Source organism: Arxiozyma heterogenica, assembly GCF_036370985.1.
Source record: "Arxiozyma heterogenica strain weizmannii chromosome Unknown scaffold_27, whole genome shotgun sequence".
NCBI lineage: Eukaryota > Fungi > Ascomycota > Saccharomycetes > Saccharomycetales > Saccharomycetaceae > Arxiozyma > Arxiozyma heterogenica.
This window is the reverse complement of record NW_027042680.1, coordinates 297,415-317,042: the sequence shown is the minus strand read 5'-3', so window position 1 is coordinate 317,042 and position 19,628 is coordinate 297,415. Positions and strand designations below refer to the sequence as shown.

Genomic DNA, 19,628 nt, shown 5'->3' with positions numbered 1-19,628 from the left:
TATAAATAATATGTAAAATATAAATACTATTATTAATTAAAGTAGTTTGAAAATGAGAAAAAAAGAAAGAAAGAAAGGTATATTGTTACTCGGATCTAAGTCGTGACTGGATAAATTTTGTTTGTATGTATTTTTCTTTTGTTATTTTTCCTTAGTGCAGTTATTTCACAATTGAATTCAATGCTTCTTCACTTAGCACTCTGATATGGACAAGACTATATTTGCTAGTAGTAGGTGACAGTAAATGAATAATTAGTGTCGGTGTACCCTTTGAAAGTTGGATGGAGGTAAAGATGTAAAAGGTGTAAAGGTGTTATCAAAAAGTTAATTTATATGAAAAGTTTGGCGAAGAGGTGAAAAAGATGAAAGATAAAGAAACAGAAACAAGAAAGACAAATGAAAATAAAAACGAGAAAAAAAAAACTAAAAAAAGAAAAAAGAAACAAACGATATCTTCGTCTCGTTTCTTTTTTATTATTCTCAGTTTTGTTTTCTAAAGTTGGAAAAAAAAAACAGCTGATTCCTTCCGCCCATCCCTTGAAAAGAGACACATTTATAAGACCGACGTAAAAGGAAAGTTTGGGTATTAAACAACATTTTGTTTTTTTCCAAGGATCATATCAATTTGAAAGTTAGGGTTTTTGTGAAAGACATTTTGGAATATATCCATTTATGTGTGATTTCCATACATAATCAATATTTAAATTGAATAAATGATAGTAAGATAACTTGATGATTAATAACCACATAGTATATACTTTATACTTAGTGACTTTGTATGCTTGTTTTTTCTCTTACCTTAAAGTCTAATGGTTTGATTAACAAAAAGCAATCTGTAAATAAACACAAAAGAAATTAGTTGGTGATAAAATATCCCATTGTCTATCTCTGTATATTCAATACTCCGTCTGGGATTAAACTATTTACAGATTACATAGTTTTTCTCTCAAACTAATATTGTTAGGGTTCAGTTACAAAGCAGTTGGATAAATATAACAAGAGAGTAGGGCTATAATAATATTCAGAAGGGCTGTGATGAATTTTTGACATTATTTTTTCCTTAGGGACTGATTTTTGTAACTTTTTTTTTCCACAAAACATTTGTTGGAAAAAAGAGGAAAATAAAGCTAAAGATAATATGGGAATGGTTTTATTTCTTTGGGATGGCCATGTATGTTTGAATGCATATTATTCAAAATGGTCGTGTATAATCTGAAAAAGGATTTGGCCAATTAATGTAAGGTTCTTATATATATATATGTTTAAATGTTTAAATGTGCAAATATATATAATATATAAAATATCATATGCATTGGTAAAGAGTAAATATGTGTACATATATTTGTGGAAATTAATAGTATCAGATAATAAATGTCTTGCAGTGTCATTAATTTTTTTTTTTTGTTATTTTCATATTCTATGACATGGAACTTGATGTAAATGGGTTATATAACGGCCATGTTTTGAATGGAAACTGTATTCCAAAGAAGATAAGTGACCTCCATTCACACATCCAGAATCTAATCCCTTTGTATGTTCCCTCAATGTCAGTCCATTATGTGCATCATGTCCATATAGAACAGTTATATTAGGTTTGTTTTCAGAATCATCTTGGTAATATTTATTCCATACCTTGTACCATTTTATACCATTTTGAACATCGTCTATGTTTCTTCCTGTTTCGGTCCAGTTTTTTTCATTAACATACTTCATATCCACTAATGATATGATTTTAGGTATTCTCCCCAAAAAAACGTTATTCTCGCCTTTATCTCCAATTTCGTCATTTGATATAAAATCGCCTGGAAGTAATCCTGCATGCACACCGAATAAGATTTCATTACTTAAAGTCAAATCAAACCTCTTAACAATGGAGCAATGTTGTGCCAACTCACTTAATTTAAATAACCCAATTTTTTTGGCCACTTTATAATGCTTCTTTCTTGGTGTGATGATATTCCAATAATCAAATTCTTCGTTCGGCAAGAAGTTGTCTTCTGTAGTAAACTTCAGTGGAAATTTGAATCTATGGTTCGGATTTAATAAGGATAATAATACCATTATCTCATTGTTGCCTAACACACAACCAATTTGATCTTTATATTTCAAAATAAAATCGGCTATTTTCAAAGAATCGGGTCCCTTTGTGAGAAAATCTCCTAATAACGTAATATGAACTTTATTGGGGTCTGCTATCAGCTGTCCATCTTTATAATACTGATGTTCTTTTAGTAATTGAATTAATTCGTCGTAATTGCCATGCACATCTCCTATAAATAGAAGTTTGTGATCAGGATCAGTGACTCTTATTGTTTGATCGATTGTTTGAATAACAGGAAATTTTAACCATCGAGGTGATGATGGTGGTTTGGGTTCACCCGATATTATGCCGTCAATTCTCATTAATATTATATATAATATAACAGATAGCGTGACAATACTGGTAAGAATTGTAGATAATATAGATATATTTTTCAATCGCATAATCTAATGGAATAATAATGCTTTGTTTTATTTTTTTATTATTATATTTTTTTTTTTGGAAAACGAATAAACAAAGAAAAGAAACAAATGGAAAAAACGAGAACAGAAAAAAACAATAGTCTTTATGCTTGCATTATTGTCACACATTCGATACAACCAGAATGGAATTGAGACGCCTTTGTTACGAGCACACAATGTCTAATTTTTTGTCCCTTATTTTATTTGCATGAATTTGTTTGTTCGAGTGGAGTTTTCAATTTTTATCCCTTTTTCTTTTTGTTTATTTCTTTTTTTTTTTTATTTATTTCTTTCTTTTGTTTTTTATTTTTTTTTTTTTTTTCAGACCCTAATTTTTAATGATTAAAGCAATTGAGGTGACACAAAATATTATGACCCATCTGATAGTTTCTTATTTAAGTGTGAGGTAGTTTTTTTTTTTGTTTAGTCATAAATGGACAAAAAATTAGACTTTATTTTGTATGTTTCAAAAAAAGTTTATATTTATGTTTGAGTATGATAAAGAATCTTGTTGTCACATTTTTTTTATGTTCTATTATTTTTAATCTTATTTAGTTGTATGTAGTGTTCATATGGAATAGGTGGAAGTTTGTAATTTTTATGTTCTTCATTTGACTTAAAAGAAAATGTATCGTAGTTTTTCTTTTATTTTTTATTTTTTATTGTTTATTTTGTTGTTTGTTCTTAGAAGTTCTATTAAAACAGTTATACTAAATAGTTATTTGACGATTTAACCTTGTATTGAAGAATAATATACATGTATTGGTGGAAAAGAGGTGTAAAATTGTATATCTTAAAAATTTAGTTTTATTAGACCGTAAATATAAACTGTTACTTTTTCCATCTGACTAATATAATCATTACGATGTACAATTGTTAAAAAATCATGAAAATTAACGTTTTGGTAATATAACTTTTTTTTAAGTCAATTTTTATTTAATTTCAAAATATTTTATTTACATGGCACAAAAAAAAAAATATAGTAAAATATTATCTCAAGCAATCTATAAAAGAAATGTTAAAAATAAATGGATAAATTGAAACAATACATCTAGATATAAACATTCTCACATAGACTCTATATAAAACTATTTAATAACCCTGATTTATTAATATTACCTTTTTGTTATTGATTGTTGGTCTTAAGTAATATATTTAAATAAGATAATCTTCCATGGCATATCTCTTAATCATCAAAGACCTCTTGAATAAGATTTGATACGGTTGCTATTCCCAAAAAATTTTCCAACTAAAATACTTTGTTGTTGCCCAGTGGAGTTACATATATCCTGGATTTTCTTCAGTTTTCTTACGAATATCCGGAAATATGGATATCACTTGAAATAATCCCTTAAAATCTGCAAATATCAATCTTTCTTTCTCCATTATTATTCACAACATATAAAGAGAGATTATGAAATTATTTACTCTTATTAATAATAATAACCAGCATACTATACTTTATTAATATTAGCCATTTTTTATTTAATAACATCTGTCTGTCATCGTTGATTTTCCTTATCTAATTACCCACTCCTCTTTGTTCAATATTTTTAGTAATTCAATCCAGATTAGTGTAATAAAATAATGTTTTCAATTCTGTCTTAATAATTTACTGCTTCATATATAATATATCTGTCAATCAGAAATCATCACATTTAAGATTTTCTACAATATACCTTCGTGTTTTATAAGTATGCAGTTATTGCATTACTAAACTGCCCATATTATATATCTCCCTACATTGTAAAATAGAATTAAACAACAACAATAACATAAAATGAAGGTTGCATTCATGCCTTTGCATAACTAAGAGAAAAATACTTCAGCTAAAATTTTTACTTTCTTTTGTTTTATATAGGAATATATACTCTTATATCTCTATAAATTCACTTTCACTAAATTAAAATGCACATTTTACTCTAAAACAAAAAATCAATATCATTTACTTTTCATATTCAACTCTGAATCAATTTTAGTGCCAAAATGTTTTCCTGTCAAAAATTTTAAATCTTTTTCTGGGTCCTCACATTTGTCCAACACTTCTTGTGGAAAATATTCCTGTTTACACACACCATCCTTATAATCTGGGTTATATTTATAACCTTTATGATATCCTAATTCCTCCATCAATTTTGTTGGTGCATTTCTAATGTGCATAGGAATTTCACTGCTTGACATCGAATATTTATTTTCATCCAACATTGTTTTTAATTGTTTCCAGGCTCTATATATTTCAACAGATTTAGGCGCTCTAGCAAGAGCCACACAACACTGTACCAAAGCCAGATCTGCTTCAGGTAAACCTATCTTCATTACTGCATCATGTGTAGCTACAGCCAATGGTAACATGGTATTATCTCTAATACCAATATCCTCACTTGCTATTCTTATCATTCTTCTAGAGATATACAACGGGTCTTCACCACCCTTCAGCATTCTCCCTAAATAATACAATGCTGCATTTTCATCACTACCTCTTATTGCTTTATGAAATGCACTGATAGTATCATAATGATTATCCCCTTTTGGATCATAATATGTATTGAACCCATTACTACTATTGCTCTTAACAAGGTTCCTAATCGATTCTGCATCTAATGGGTTATCTGATACAATAGTTCTAGTAGATACTTCAACCATCTCCAATAAATTCAATGCACGTCTAGTATCGCCTATGGAAACATCTACAATATAATCCAATCCATCTCTAGATATTTTTAATGGATTGCTGACATTCCAAATAAATTTCCTTAATTTGTTTAATAATGCAATCCCACGAGATAGAACTATTTGAGTCTCATTAACCTTTAACTTTTCTAATACAAAAACATGACATCTACTAATCAATGCATTGTTTAATTGAAAACTTGGATTTTCTGTAGTTGCACCGATCAAAATTATATCCCCACTTTCTACATGAGGCAATAATAAATCTTGTTGTGACTTGTTGAAACGATGTATTTCATCTATAAATAATATAATCCTTCTTTTGGTTAATTGAAATTCAGCCTTTGATTTTTCAAAGATACTTCTCAGTTCTTGGGTATTAGCCTTGGTTGCACTGGTCTCTATCATATAATATCGTTTAGTAACTGCTTTAGTTAGTAATCTGGCCAATGATGTTTTCCCAACACCAGGAGGTCCCCACAATATCATGGACGGTATAATACCTTGCTCAATATATTTATATAGGGTACCATCTGTTTGAGATAGGATGTGCTGTTGTCCAACGTATTCTAACAGGGTTTTGGGCCTCAATTTTTCGGATAAAGGTAGATGACTTATTTTTTGTAAATATTTAATGTTGTTAATATCTTCATCACTGCTCTTACTAAAATTTGCAACTGACTCTACTGCTATCTTCTTTATCTCTAATTCAGGGTTTTTACGATCATCTGCATTTTCATTATCATCTTGTATTCTTCCCTTATCAGAATCTGCATCTAAATCAATAATTGTACTTTGTGATGACACCCTCTGTTTCTTCTGACTCGGACCCATTAAAATGCTAGATATTGAGCTTTTACCATCATCAGCAGTTACTGTGTTGTGGGATCTTTTATTCGAAGGCCTTTGAGAACATAAATCCAAATGAGAATTAATGCTAGAATATGGGACTAATTTACTACAAATGGGACATGATATCTTTTGTTCTGTTAGTTTATTCCTAGTATTCGCTTTGTATCTGTGCATCTTTCCAGACAATTTTCCAGTTTCTTACAGACATATATAGTAGAGTATGATAAAATATACTCTTATTATGCTAAACTTTCACTTGAATCTAATTAGTGTCACAAGAAAATTAAAATAATGTTACATCTTAGTCCATTCTCTCTCTCTTCTTGTAAATTTATCTCTTTTTTTATTCCTTTATCAACTTATATTTTATCTTACTCAATTCATTTCACATCGATGTTCATTTCCAGCAGTAAACTTTCTATTTTTCTAGAAAGAATTTTTCAATCATTTTCAGGAATCATATCAAATAGCAAATTTAAGAAAAAGAAAAAGAAAAAGAAATAAATCTGTATGTATCTCATACAAACATTTTAATCTTACATATACTATGAAACAATATTGTATTTGTGTCATAATAGGTGTAAATCAAGATCATCCACATATTTTGCAGAATCTCCAATATACAAAGACTCTTTTTGTACATAAACAATCAAATAAATTTATCTTTTTGTTCGTCCGAATAAAATAACAAAAGAGGCTCGTGTGATTCCTGAGTGACTATAGTAATCTATTTAAATTCGGACACATTCTTTTCCACGATGTCAAAAAAATGCAAAATTGTTTCATATGTTCTCTTAATAATACTACTGTTTAGTCGTCTCTTTTTACAACCAATATATTCACTAATATCGGATTGTGACGAAACTTTCAATTATTGGGACCCATTAAATTTATTGTTAAGAGGGTTTGGGAAAGAAACATGGGAATACTCCCCAATTTATTCAATTCGTTCTTGGGCTTTTTTAATGCCATTCTACTTATTTTTATACCCAATAAATAAATTATCATCCTTACCTATCACCTCAGTTGACAGTTTTTATTTGACTAGACTATTGCTAGGCTTAATATCGACAATTTATGAATGGAAACTTTTTAATGAAATTGCATCTACTTTATCCTTACAAATTGCTAATTTATGGATGCTTTTCCAAATATTTAGCCCTGGTTATTTCCACGCTTCTGTAGAATTATTACCTTCATCTATTGCAATGACAATGTATTTGAATTCTATTAGATATTCAATAAAGTATCTTTCTACTAATTCTACAGGTTGTTTTATATCCAGCTTAACTTTTACTTTCATTGCAAGCATGTTAGGTTGGCCATTTGTTTTAGTTTTAAGTTTACCATTATGTTTCCACTTCCTTTTTACACACAATATAATATCTACAATTCGTACTGTGTTTGATTGTACTTTAGTCTTCACTGTCCTAGGTTCTCTCATTATTTTCATTGATTCCATTTTCTATGGTAAGTTTTCGCCAGTGTCATGGAACATTTTAATGTACAATGTATTGAATACTAGTAAGGAAACAGGACCAAACATCTTTGGAGTTGAACCATGGTACTACTATTTCCTTAACCTCACATTAAGTTTTCCATTACCTGTCCTTTTCTTTGCCATGGTCGGACTGTTCCATAAAAGTATCTGGCCATTATCTCTTTCTTTGATAACTTGGATTACTATTTTTGATTTGCAACCACATAAAGAAGAAAGATTCCTATATCCTATATATGGATTAATCACATTAACAGGTGCTATTGGATTCTATAAAACTTTATCCACGTTATTTGGTTTCAACAAATGCTTAAAGACAACTGTAAAACTTCTTATCCTTACAATTACCATTCTTCAAGCAATTTCACGTATCGTTGCACTAGTATTTAATTACACAGCCCCATTGGAAGTCTATTTACATTTATACCATTTATCCAATAATGAAGACGACATAGTTAATGTTTGTACTGGTCGTGAATGGTATCATTTCCCTAACTCCTTTTTCTTACCTGATTCATATAGACTACGGTTTGTTCAATCTGGGTTTGATGGATTGTTACCAGGCGATTTTGCAGAGACCTCAAGTGTTTTTGATGCTATCCGTACTATACCTGAGGGAATGAATAATATGAACCTTTTTGATCCAAATAAATTAATTGATATCAAACAATGTCAATATTTTGTGGATATATCGTTAGAATCTGACACAGAGAAAGATATATTTTCACCAGATGATCTGACTAACTGGACTCCCATCTATTGCAAAAAATATATTGATGTGGGTAATTCCAAGTTATTTGGCAGGGTATTTACTATACCTACATTAATTGCTAAGCTAGGAGAACAATACACTGGTAGGTATTGGAATAAAGTATATGGAGTATCATACTACGATTATTGTTTATTTGAAAGGAATACACATGATATGGACAATTCAAGTAATATCTAAAACGATGAAAAAGAATACAGAGAATAATTTTTTTTAGTTTAATCTTCTTTATTCTCATGGATCTCTAATTCGAATAAGTATTTTACACTTGTATTACAGTAAAACCATGCGTAACCGTGTATATTTATGTATTTAGTAAGTTCATTAATTTTACCACGGTAATTCCTGATTTACAAGTAGTATTCAGGAAGCTACCCGTAACATTTAATGGTTAAAAGGGTCCTGAGCAATGACATTGACTGAACCTCTTTGATATGTAACTTATTTTTTATGAAATTTTGTTCTTTTCTTTTCTCATGAGTAACGAAAAAAAAATATCAGTGGAACAATACAAAAAGAAAGTAAAGTTGATGGGATGATATTTTACAACTAAACCTTATTAACATTTATCACTTCCTTCTTATTAGAAAAACCAACACAGGCAAAAGTCCCTAGTAAATAATTGGATAGATATTTAAAAATGAGTGAAGCAAAGAATTTTGGAGATAATTTAGGTGGAAAGAAACAGTTGAATAAAAATCAATTATTTAGAAAACAAAAAATTAGAACTGCAAGAACCATTAGAACAGAAGCTATACACGCGTCTAATAAGCTGAAAAATGATCGGGACAAATCTTTGAGTGAAGATGGTGGAATGATCCAAATAGATAGGTTTATTAATTCACGTCAATTTGAATTGACCCAACTACAATATTCTATGCTAAAATCTAAGAATGCAAACTCCACCAGAGTATTCCAAGCTTTACCTAGAAAGCTTCGTCGTAGAACTGCCTCTCATAATGTTAGAAGGATACCTAAAAGAATGAGAAATCGAGCATTAAGAGAAATGTTAAAAAACGACCAACAAATAACTATTAAAAATAAAAATATTAATGAGACCAAAAAGAAAACTCATGGATTATCATCATCTCAATTATATCGTGCAAGAATGTCTGTCAAGTTATTACGTCTGGCAAGTAAATGTATGTCTATGAAGCTAGCCCTACCAGATAATGTTACTTCATCGAAATACAATATAAGACAAAGAATTAAATATTTGAAGAAATTGATCAAGGAAGCTAAGAACTCTAAAGTTCCAATTTCATCTGAGATGAACAATGGTAGATTAAATAACAAATGTGGTAGTTATGATAACACTGGTATAAACGCTTTGGCTCCAATTCCTCGTGGTCGTATAAAATTTTGTAAAAGACAACGTCAATTTACATGGTTACCAACCCATGTTTGGAACGCCAAAAGATCTCATATGATCAAAAGATGGGGATTTAATATTCCTTGGTCCCCTTCCCAAAAATGTTTCAAACTTACTCATAGATTGGGTGGTAATGTTGCTGCTTCTGATGGTGCATTATGTATGGACACATCTTTTATTGGGACTATGGTTATTACTAATATAAGTGAAGATAAGATGTTTTTAAAGAATTTGATTGGAAATTTGACTAGAAATAGAGGTAATTTAAAGAAATATTATCAAAATAAGTATTTGTATGAAGGTTTAATTTATAACAATCATTCAGAAGTAAAAGAATCAGCAATTTTGGGTCCATGTAATCTTTTATGGGTAAATGAGGAAGAAATAATTTTAAGACTACATCCGGCAATTTATCCAATTATGTTCAATAGCCTAACAAGAATGCATAGTAAAAATATATTGGTTCAAGATTGTCGGTATTCATTAGCTAGTATTACTATTAGAGGTGCCAAATCTTTAACTGCAATATCTAGTATTCTTAGAAGTTGCAAACATTCAAAAAATTTTGAAATATTTAAAAAAATATGTAATATATCAGACACAAATGTTCTACCATCAAGAGTGATGTTTGCTATGGAAGTTATTGATCCTAGACATCTATCTGCACCCAAAAAAATTGGAACTAACAACAGTAGAAAATCTCAGAACAGTATGGACATTGATGATATAATTGCAATGGAGGATGATTCAATCTTAAAAGATGAATTCAGCAAGGTATTATCTAAATTGACAACATCAAAAGGTAGAGAAGAATCTTATAACAATCAACAAACTCTAAAACAGTTATCTAAAAGACGTAAGGAATTGCTTAAATCCAAAGGTACAAATAAAAATAATTTAGGAACAGTAATCCCATTTAAAGATGGGCAGGACCCCTCCATTCCATTACTATTGATTAGAAGGCCCACAGAGAATGATTGGCTAGTAATTGTTCCATGGTTTTGGCATTTACCGATATGGTATCAATTAAATCGTGTTCCTCGTGTTTATAATATGGGGTTAAGACAAACTCAACAACTAAGCTATGAAAATAAACAGTTATATTTCCCTGATGATTATCCATTTACTACTATTGGGGCATTAGAGAATTCTACTTATAAGAGTACGTCTTTAAGAGCTAAATGGGAAAAGAAGACTATAGGAAAGAAAGTAAATTATGAAAAGCTGCCAATGGTTCATTTATCTGATTTACCAGCCATGTCTGGTGAAATAGGAGATTACTTTAGCTGCGACTGGAAATTTTTACAAATTATACAAAATGGTGTTGAGTATTTAAAACAAAAATATGATAGTGAGATACCTTTAGTTGATGAGAAGCGCACCACACAATTTGGTGATAAAACATATTCAAGGACAATAAATAATTTCAATGATGTTTTAGAATTATATAAAGATGTTACAGATAATTCAACTGGCACATCAATTGAATCTTTACTACCTACTATCCCAATAAAATTGACAAATTATAGAAACATTCATAAATTAAATATTCAAAAATTTAATACAAGTGTCGATATTACTAAGAAACCACTATCTGTAACGGCAGTTTCATGTATTATGGTAAGAAAAGGACATCCAAAAGATAATGCTAGAATATACGCCATCCCAGAAAAAGATAGTTCTTTTTGGAAGAGTGTTGCTGATGGTGTTTATAAGTCTAATGGTAGACTTGAAAATAATAGAGCAGTCCCTCTACCTGAAATATTCCATTTAATTGGATTTATTACATCCGGTACATATCATCTTTCTGAGGGGCATGGTAGAGGTAATGGTTTTATTACATCAAGTCATTTTAAAAAAAACGATTCCTTCACTGGATCGCATGTCTTGATTAGAAATGTTGGAACGAACATTTACCGTTTAGCCAAAATCGAAACAATTAACGTATAGAACAATATAATTTCAGTAAAATAAGTATTATATTAGTTATATAATTTTATTAAATTGTATAAATACCAATATTTATCATTAAATATCAACAGTAAATGATTACACATTACATTATGTAGATCATTTCTGTACAATAAAAACAAATTAGAACAATCGAAAGACCTAATTATTTTTTTTTTCGTATATTGCGACCGAGAAACTCCCCCTTCGTACATTTTTATTAAAATAGAGAAACTGTATTTTTTTTTTTCTCAACAAAAATGTAGGAGTAAAAAAATTTTCAAAGTATAAAAGGAAAACAGATCGACGTCTCTTGCAAAGAACTTCTCAGACACGTTTGAGTGGCACTTTCTGAGAGCTGTTCCATTTTCCCGTTACGAAGTTTGTCACTTTTTCCCTTCTCGTGTTTCTACATTTCTCTCTTGTTGTTCCTCTTGATTTTTCTTTTAAGGAAACCATACTTACCTTAAGACGCCATTGGAGATCAAGAAGTCCAAATGGCCAAATATGCGCTTTCATGGGATTTCCAAATATGTCAATTTCTCACTTTGGGAGGTTGGTTTATTTGTTTATTCTGACAAGGATGCTAGGCATTTAGAATCATATTCTGGTCATTCGGTGGAATTCTTTTCATTGTCGAACAGTTATGATTCTTTCAATTGATGTAAGTTCCTTGGCCATCAAATAAGATCATTATCGAAAAATAAGAATATTTTATATTTTTGTCTTTTGAGAGATCTTGTTTTGTCACATACGTAGGCGAAAGGTGTGTTTGCTGACGTTTCGTTTCCTTGTTCTCGGTAACATTGTTATATGAATTGAAGCAGTTTAATGTTTCATTTTATATGGCTTAATGTTATTGAGAACCCTTTTTATCTTCTGCCTGGAGAAGTATGACACCGATCACAAATCGGTGTTAAGGAAGTTGGGATCTTTTGAGAGATGTTTATTCATGATTTATTTTTTTTATTTCATTTTTTATTCTAATATGCGTATTATGGTTTTCTCAACTGACATTTCATTGATTCCATGAGGATAGAGGTGTGTTTCATATTTTATGAAATATCTTTCTTCTTTCATGAGAAGGTTAAATGGAAGTCAAGAGTTAATCTTAGTTTGTTGGGATGTGAATAGAAAAATTTCTTGGGGGGAATTGGTGTGGGGGTTAGATTGGCTTTCCAGTTTTTCCTTCCATTCCCAGTTTTTCGTTACAAGATGTCGTGAAGAACAGTCGTCTTTATATTAATATAAGGGGGAAAATCTTAATTGATCTTGATAGAAACGGGTAGGTCTTACAATTTTTGATTTATTTATTCATTTATCTTTATTATCTATATTTATTATAGATGATAATTTTTTTTTTAATCATTCATTTAATTATTCATATCAGTCGATGTGATATTCAATGAATGAAGAAGAAATCCCAGACTTGGAAGACTTACTCCTTATCATTCTGTATCCTCTAGAATGTTCTGTTTATAATAATATCAGCTCTTCTTGCTTGACAGACATAATAAAAGAATGGCTGCTGAAACTTTTGTGCTTACTCTTGAGATAAACATACGCTGCCGGTGAGTCTATTTTGTAGACATATGTATATATATATGTATTCATGTATATTCATATATACGCTTACATGCTTATATACTTAATAAAATGCGGGCGAGTAAAGACATGGTAGTTTAGGATAAAGTTTTTGCCATTCAGTCAATATATTATTTATAATATCTTCAAAATATACATTAGATGCCGGTGTAGAACATACTTCAATTTTTTCACTTAACATGTCGGCCAATTTTAATATGGCTTTTGCACCGATCTTTGCATTTTCATTATCATCTTTAATATCGATATTTATAATATGTACGATTTTATTCAAATGGCCTCCTCTAAACATCAAATCCTCACAAACTGCATCGAAACACCTTTCCTCACAAGTGAAAACAAAATCAAATATCTTACCCTTATTCTCTTGCCATTTTTCTGGTGCTTTCTTTAATTTTCTATTACGATCTAACATCTGTAATAACCCATTGGCTTTATATCTATCTGCTGATTGTGATAACAGATCGTTATATATATCATTATATGGAGTACCGAAAGAATAGACATTAGGCTTATCTATTGACAAACCAGGAAGTCTAACTGCCGAACCTGTTCCATATGAACTGACATCATAACCTGCCTCTTTCAACACTCTATGAGATTCCATAGATCTATTATTATTAGACGCACAGACTGTACAAAATTTCAAATTGAAGTTACGTTTAGGTTCTTCGGACATTCTTATATCTTATTTTACGTAATTGGATATGTGAGAGCAACTGTGGTCTATAACTATATATATGTGTATCGATATCTTTTTATATTTTTGAGTTCAATATGAATGAGTGCAAAATAGCACTTATATTGGACCAATTGTAACCTTACTATAAAAAATGAGAGAGGTTGTTAAATGGACTGTATTTGATGATAGACCTAAATATATTTTAAAGTTCTTTAAATTGAATGTGCTTTCAGATAAACATATAGGTATGTATTTACAATTTGTAATAATTCTTTTTTACAGATTGCAAAAAAGTAATTCTTTTAAGAATATTTGAAAAAAACTAAAAATAAAAGAAAAAAAGATACAGATTTACATATTAATTTGTTCTTTATAGAGTCTATTCGATACTTAAAAAGAAATCCTTTCAAATAACGCAAATATATCAACCTCTATATATGAATGTACTTGCGCCTAAAAAATGAAAGAATGTATAATTTCTACCCGCATTAGTTAAGGAATAGCCTTACAATTTTTTAATCTGTGATTAAATTTAAGGAAAATAAAAATTTAATTGATCTTCATAGACCATGGCAATCAAGAAAATAATTTACAAAAAATTAGTAAATATAATTTTGGAATATATAGAAATATGTATATATAAGATATAAAATTAAAGAATATTATTTCAATGTAGGTATTACAACATTGCCTTACTCGAGAATATAAAAAAAACAATGATGAAGAAGAATAACAAAAAAAAAGATAAGAAAAACAAACAAACAAACAAAAATACTGACATGACTCATCTAATAGTTATTTTTAATGATATTACAATATAGTGGTTGGCTCTATTGAGTCAGACTCTACTAAAACCTTTTCAACTTCAATATCCCCATCCTTTATTCTATCAAAGGATTTATCTTGGTCAAAAATCATAATTTTTTGTTTCTTGCACTGGATATTTTCAAACGCTTCATTTAGAGTTTTTGATGTATGATATGATAAAGAACCAACATCTACATAGTCCATTGTGATACTGCTAAGTGTATTGTTTTGCCTTAGAATATTACTATCCATATTTTCATCATGTTTCTCTTTCAACATTATGGTATGATTTCTTTCTAAAGTATCTTCAAATTGAATGTCAATATTTTTATTTTTGTTTGCAATATTATCATTACTAATATTATCATTATTATTATACCAAATATCCATTTGCTCATTATCTATAGCTGTTCCATCACTCTGTAAGCTCTCAATATCAATATTTTCATCGTCATTCCAAGTAACATCATTCATTGTACTCGATATTATATTAAATATCTTACAATTGTTAGCAACGTTTTGCCAATTAATCCAATCTGTCAAATTTTCTAATAATATCCCTATAAGCATTGATGGATCCATATCCTTCAATTTTAATTTCCCATAATAGATACTATGACAAGTTTTATAATCAATGTCACCAACACCATTTTCGTCATTTAAACTTGGTTGAGACCTATGAGGATCAAAATAGAGTAATTGACTATCTTTGTATTCTTTTTCACAACTTCTTTCATAACCGAAAAAATAAAGTGATGAGGATGGCCTACCACCAGCTATACCAACACTAAACTTTGTAGACAACAAATTTAATATATCCTCCCAATAATACTTATTAACTGAATGGATACCCAATTTAATCCCTGCCAAAATTAAAATCTTACTATCTTCATTCATTTCGTATATAGAATCTATTTCTTCCTTTGAAATATCTCCTGAAGAGACGGACACTATACATTTATTAATACCACACTGTGGAAAATCATATATTAATTTTTGTATACTTCTAGCAGTAGCGGATGGACCAAACCATTGCCCTGGTTTCATATTAGAAAGTTCTTTTCCGGCTTGAACAAAGTTATGTAACGAAAATGGTGCTTCAGGTTTATCTTGGAATAATTTAATAATAGATTTGTCATTTTCGCTGTCACTGTTCCTATCATCATCATTAATCGATAATGTAAAGTTTCTGCCATATTTAATTCTCTGTATAGTATTAGCTAAAAGAGTTTGTCCTGTACGTATCATACATCCCCATCCAATATCCGAATTAAAACAATCTGGGTTTATTAGCATATTTTCTATTATATTTAACGGATTTTCTCTAAACATGGATTGAAAATTTATTGGGGATGGCCCATCAATTGATCTTGGTATAGGAGAAAATTTATATCTATAAGTAAAATTAATCATTGAATAAATATCTAACAATAACGGTAATTCTGATTTACTAATTATTTTACTTGATGATGGAAACCAATTAGGGATACCCAACCTCTGGAATAGTAAATTAAAATTTAGTTTATTTTCTTCTTCATCACACCTTCCATCACTATATTTGATGCCACCATCGGATTCATAACTTAAACCTAATATGACATACTGATTGGAGTTTATTTTATTTTGTTTTATTATGCAAAAGTCATCTGTAGGTTTCAAATTGAACAGATCACCCTGAGGCATATTCTAATATTATTCTCAATGATTTAAAACCAAAATTGAAAAAGAAAAGCAAATCAATATAAGATCGAATAAAGTACACTGATTAAATATGCTCGATCTGAAATCGAATGGATAACTTATTAATCTGTTAGCAAATTTAAAACTTTTTACCCTCTCTCTTTTGGCCTTATTGTATTGTAATTTTATTATTTTTATATGTACATGTACTCGCAGTAACACATTTGACTGCCAAATAAATATATCTATATGACTGATACAAAAATGTGAATATTATAGGATAATATGTATGTCATGCTACATTCTTCCTGCAGTTCTACTTGTCTTTACCCTTTGAATTCAAAAAGAACATAGAAGAAGAGCTTCTAAGTAAGAAAAAAAACAAATATGTAAAAACCTGAATGTAAATAAAAAAATTGTTTAAATAAGAGAAAACAATCATCGCAGCCCATTGACACTCTATTACCTATTGCTAACATCGTCTTTCTGTAATATTTAAGGGTTTGATAAAATAACCAGCGCAATTAAAAAGAGATTAAGCATTATGGTAAAGAGACATAAACATTATTCAAAAAAGAATAAGAGTAAGACCAAGAACACGAGCAGATATGGGAAATCTAGTCATAAAAGTAAAAGCCATAACCACAAACAGTACACAGCTAGATTTTCTTTAAATGATAATAACCAAAACACTCATGATATTGATGAGGATGATAATTTCATTTGGAATAGCTCTTCCCTTCCTATTGGTAGCAATGATTTCATGATTGATATTCATGAAGATATGAAAGATATAAATTATGGTAAAAATTATGTATCGCCAAAGACAGTTGAAGATTATTATTTTGGTAGAGACAATTTAAAAAATAATCATTCTCTAAAGTATACTGCATTACGACTTTTAGGCAGAAATGAAGATGTAAATTTTCATAATTATGATAATAATGCAAATGAAGACGCTAATAAAAGTAATTACAGAAAAAGAAAAATGGTGTTTGTTAAAGCTAAAGAACCTTATGACCCATCTCATGAACTAATTGAAAGACTAAGATCTAAAGAAAATGAAAGATTACTAGATAATGACTCATCTATGATACGGCCCATCAATGTAATCAATAATAATAAAAAGGAAAATACTCATGATAATAATGGAGATAACATTACAGTTAATATTTTAGATACATCTTTAGATAGAGATATAAATGTTTCAATAGAAAAACACAATAATGAAACAGATGTGCTTAATTCAAATAATGCATCCGATTCTTCTTTAACCACTTACTCTTCAGAAATAATAAGTGTCAAAGATTTATTTTTTGTAGATGAAATTGGTAGTCCAGTTGATACAGAGACTTCTGTAAAAACAGTATTTTCAGAAAATGATCGTCATGATATCAAAAAACTAAATAATCGTGATCAATTTACCAACCATAAAAGAAAATTAGAATTCAATCCATCTTTAGTAATTGGAAAGGTAGAATTAACTGTTGTAGAATCCAATAATTGTAGTGCATATGATAATAGTAATAAAAGTGTTGCTTATGATAATGTTAGAGTGGAACCAAAATCAAAATCCATATCTTTTATAGAAAAAAATTATAATGAAATGTCATCAGTGATTTTACAAAATGAAATAAATAAAGGTCAAAATTTTGATGATATAAAGGAACTAACAAAGGATTTTTTTACAGCTGAAGGGTATAGTGATAATTATACTATTGATAATAACAACAGGAATAACATGGCAAAAGAAGAATCATCAAGCATCTCTGATAAAATAATTTTGAAAAATATTGAATCATTAAAATTATATGAATCTCAATCAAGTACAGAATCGCAATCAAATAATGAAGAAGACCCAGAATTTGGTTTCTTAGAAGAAGACTACATAATTAACACTTCTGAGGTACGCGTTTCTAATATTAGATTAGGTCTCCATGAAAACTCTTACTATGTAGAATCATACAAACTGTTTGGTGATTATGATTCAAGATGGCTTGACCAAGAATTATTCATTGATTTTCTTCTGAATGATCTACATTTACCGGAGCATAGATTAAATAGTTATTTAAAATATATCAAAGATTCGTTAATACCAAAGGAAAAAATTCCGGAACCTGAATATTCAGATTTGTCGTTTGATAATGAAGAAGAAGAAGAAGGCAACGACAATAATAGTGATAGTGACGACGAAAGCGATCGAAATGGTATTTCTGATGATATGAAGGAGGGATTAGACGACCTTATATCCTACACTTTAAAATATAATGATACAAGAAACCAAGAATTTGAAACCCATGCATTGCAGACCATTGGAAAAGGTAAAAAGAAAAGATTTCTAGTTAATGAAGATCTCCAATTAGATGGAGAAACTGTAGTGATGTTACAAGATAAATTACATGAAAGGACTTTACAAAAAGCAAAAAAAAGAAGAACTAAAGAGGATTTTATATCGGAAGAAAATAAGAATTCAAAAGATTTATTTAAAAAATATCCCTTTGGATTACATGTCCAAAATATTAAAGATGAATTTGAATTATTTTTAAGTTATTCAAGTGATAGCATGAGTTTTCCACCTTTGGATCCGCATGGTAACAAAACAATAACTAAATTTGCTAACCATTACAATATGAAAACCAAAAAATCTGGTAGAGGCAGTAAGCAACATATCATAATTCAAAAGACCAAAAAAACAAGATGGGGAACACCAAATTATAATTTAATCTCTCAATTATTGAAACAAAGACCTATATTTATGAGGGCTGATGTCCCTCGGATAAATAGAATTCATGCCAGTGATAGAGTTATTAGGGAACGATTCAATATCACAAAGACGAAGTTCCATGTCAAAGAAGGGGAAATTGTTGGTGAAGATGCTCCAGAAATTGGTAAAGATAATATAGGTAGGCGATTATTAGAAAAGTTTGGTTGGACCAGCGGTGAAGGTCTTGGTGCTCATGGTAATAAAGGTATCAGTGAACCAGTGCTAGCAGTGGTAAAGAAGAGTAAGACGGGTTTGGGTCATCGTATCAAAGAGTCTGGAGGCTCAAATATCAAAAGTGATGAATCTCTCAAATCTCACCTTCATCATAAAGGCAGAAGAAGACATACTAATAGATTCCATTAAATACACACACACATATATATATATATATATATATATATATATATATACATATATATATGTACTAATATATAGTACAATTCTTTGTTTTCAGGTTAATTTGTATTTTTACTGCTA

At 29.5% G+C, this 19,628-nt stretch overlaps 7 protein-coding genes across 7 annotated transcripts; 3 read left to right on the top strand and 4 right to left on the bottom strand.

The window, feature by feature from the left end:
• Window positions 1-1,410: 1,410 nt before the first annotated feature.
• On the bottom strand, window positions 1,411-2,484 carry PPN2 (putative serine/threonine-protein phosphatase; the record flags this gene model as incomplete). Its single annotated transcript, XM_064859793.1, has 1 exon — window positions 1,411-2,484. One exon carries the CDS (start codon window positions 2,482-2,484, stop codon window positions 1,411-1,413), a length of 1,074 nt encoding a protein of 357 aa, XP_064713166.1.
• A 1,959-nt stretch (window positions 2,485-4,443) lies between these two features.
• Window positions 4,444-6,198, bottom strand: MGS1 (ssDNA-dependent ATPase MGS1; the record flags this gene model as incomplete). The annotated part of the gene is made up of 1 exon (XM_064859792.1): window positions 4,444-6,198. One exon carries the CDS (start codon window positions 6,196-6,198, stop codon window positions 4,444-4,446), a length of 1,755 nt encoding a protein of 584 aa, XP_064713165.1.
• A 584-nt stretch (window positions 6,199-6,782) lies between these two features.
• On the top strand, window positions 6,783-8,471 carry ALG9 (dolichyl-P-Man:Man(6)GlcNAc(2)-PP-dolichol alpha-1,2-mannosyltransferase; the record flags this gene model as incomplete). The annotated part of the gene is made up of 1 exon (XM_064859791.1): window positions 6,783-8,471. The coding sequence occupies one exon, from the start codon at window positions 6,783-6,785 to the stop codon at window positions 8,469-8,471; it is 1,689 nt and encodes a 562-aa protein (XP_064713164.1).
• A 460-nt stretch (window positions 8,472-8,931) lies between these two features.
• POP1 (ribonuclease P/MRP protein subunit POP1) lies at window positions 8,932-11,613 on the top strand (the record flags this gene model as incomplete). Its single annotated transcript, XM_064859790.1, has 1 exon — window positions 8,932-11,613. The coding sequence occupies one exon, from the start codon at window positions 8,932-8,934 to the stop codon at window positions 11,611-11,613; it is 2,682 nt and encodes an 893-aa protein (XP_064713163.1).
• Window positions 11,614-13,261: 1,648 nt separating this feature from the next.
• SSU72 (RNA polymerase II subunit A C-terminal domain phosphatase) lies at window positions 13,262-13,897 on the bottom strand (the record flags this gene model as incomplete). Its single annotated transcript, XM_064859789.1, has 1 exon — window positions 13,262-13,897. The coding sequence occupies one exon, from the start codon at window positions 13,895-13,897 to the stop codon at window positions 13,262-13,264; it is 636 nt and encodes a 211-aa protein (XP_064713162.1).
• An 813-nt stretch (window positions 13,898-14,710) lies between these two features.
• On the bottom strand, window positions 14,711-16,390 carry ATG4 (cysteine protease ATG4; the record flags this gene model as incomplete). The annotated part of the gene is made up of 1 exon (XM_064859788.1): window positions 14,711-16,390. The coding sequence occupies one exon, from the start codon at window positions 16,388-16,390 to the stop codon at window positions 14,711-14,713; it is 1,680 nt and encodes a 559-aa protein (XP_064713161.1).
• A 541-nt stretch (window positions 16,391-16,931) lies between these two features.
• Window positions 16,932-19,514, top strand: SQS1 (Sqs1p; the record flags this gene model as incomplete). Its single annotated transcript, XM_064859787.1, has 1 exon — window positions 16,932-19,514. One exon carries the CDS (start codon window positions 16,932-16,934, stop codon window positions 19,512-19,514), a length of 2,583 nt encoding a protein of 860 aa, XP_064713160.1.
• Between the last annotated feature and the right edge of the window lie 114 nt (window positions 19,515-19,628).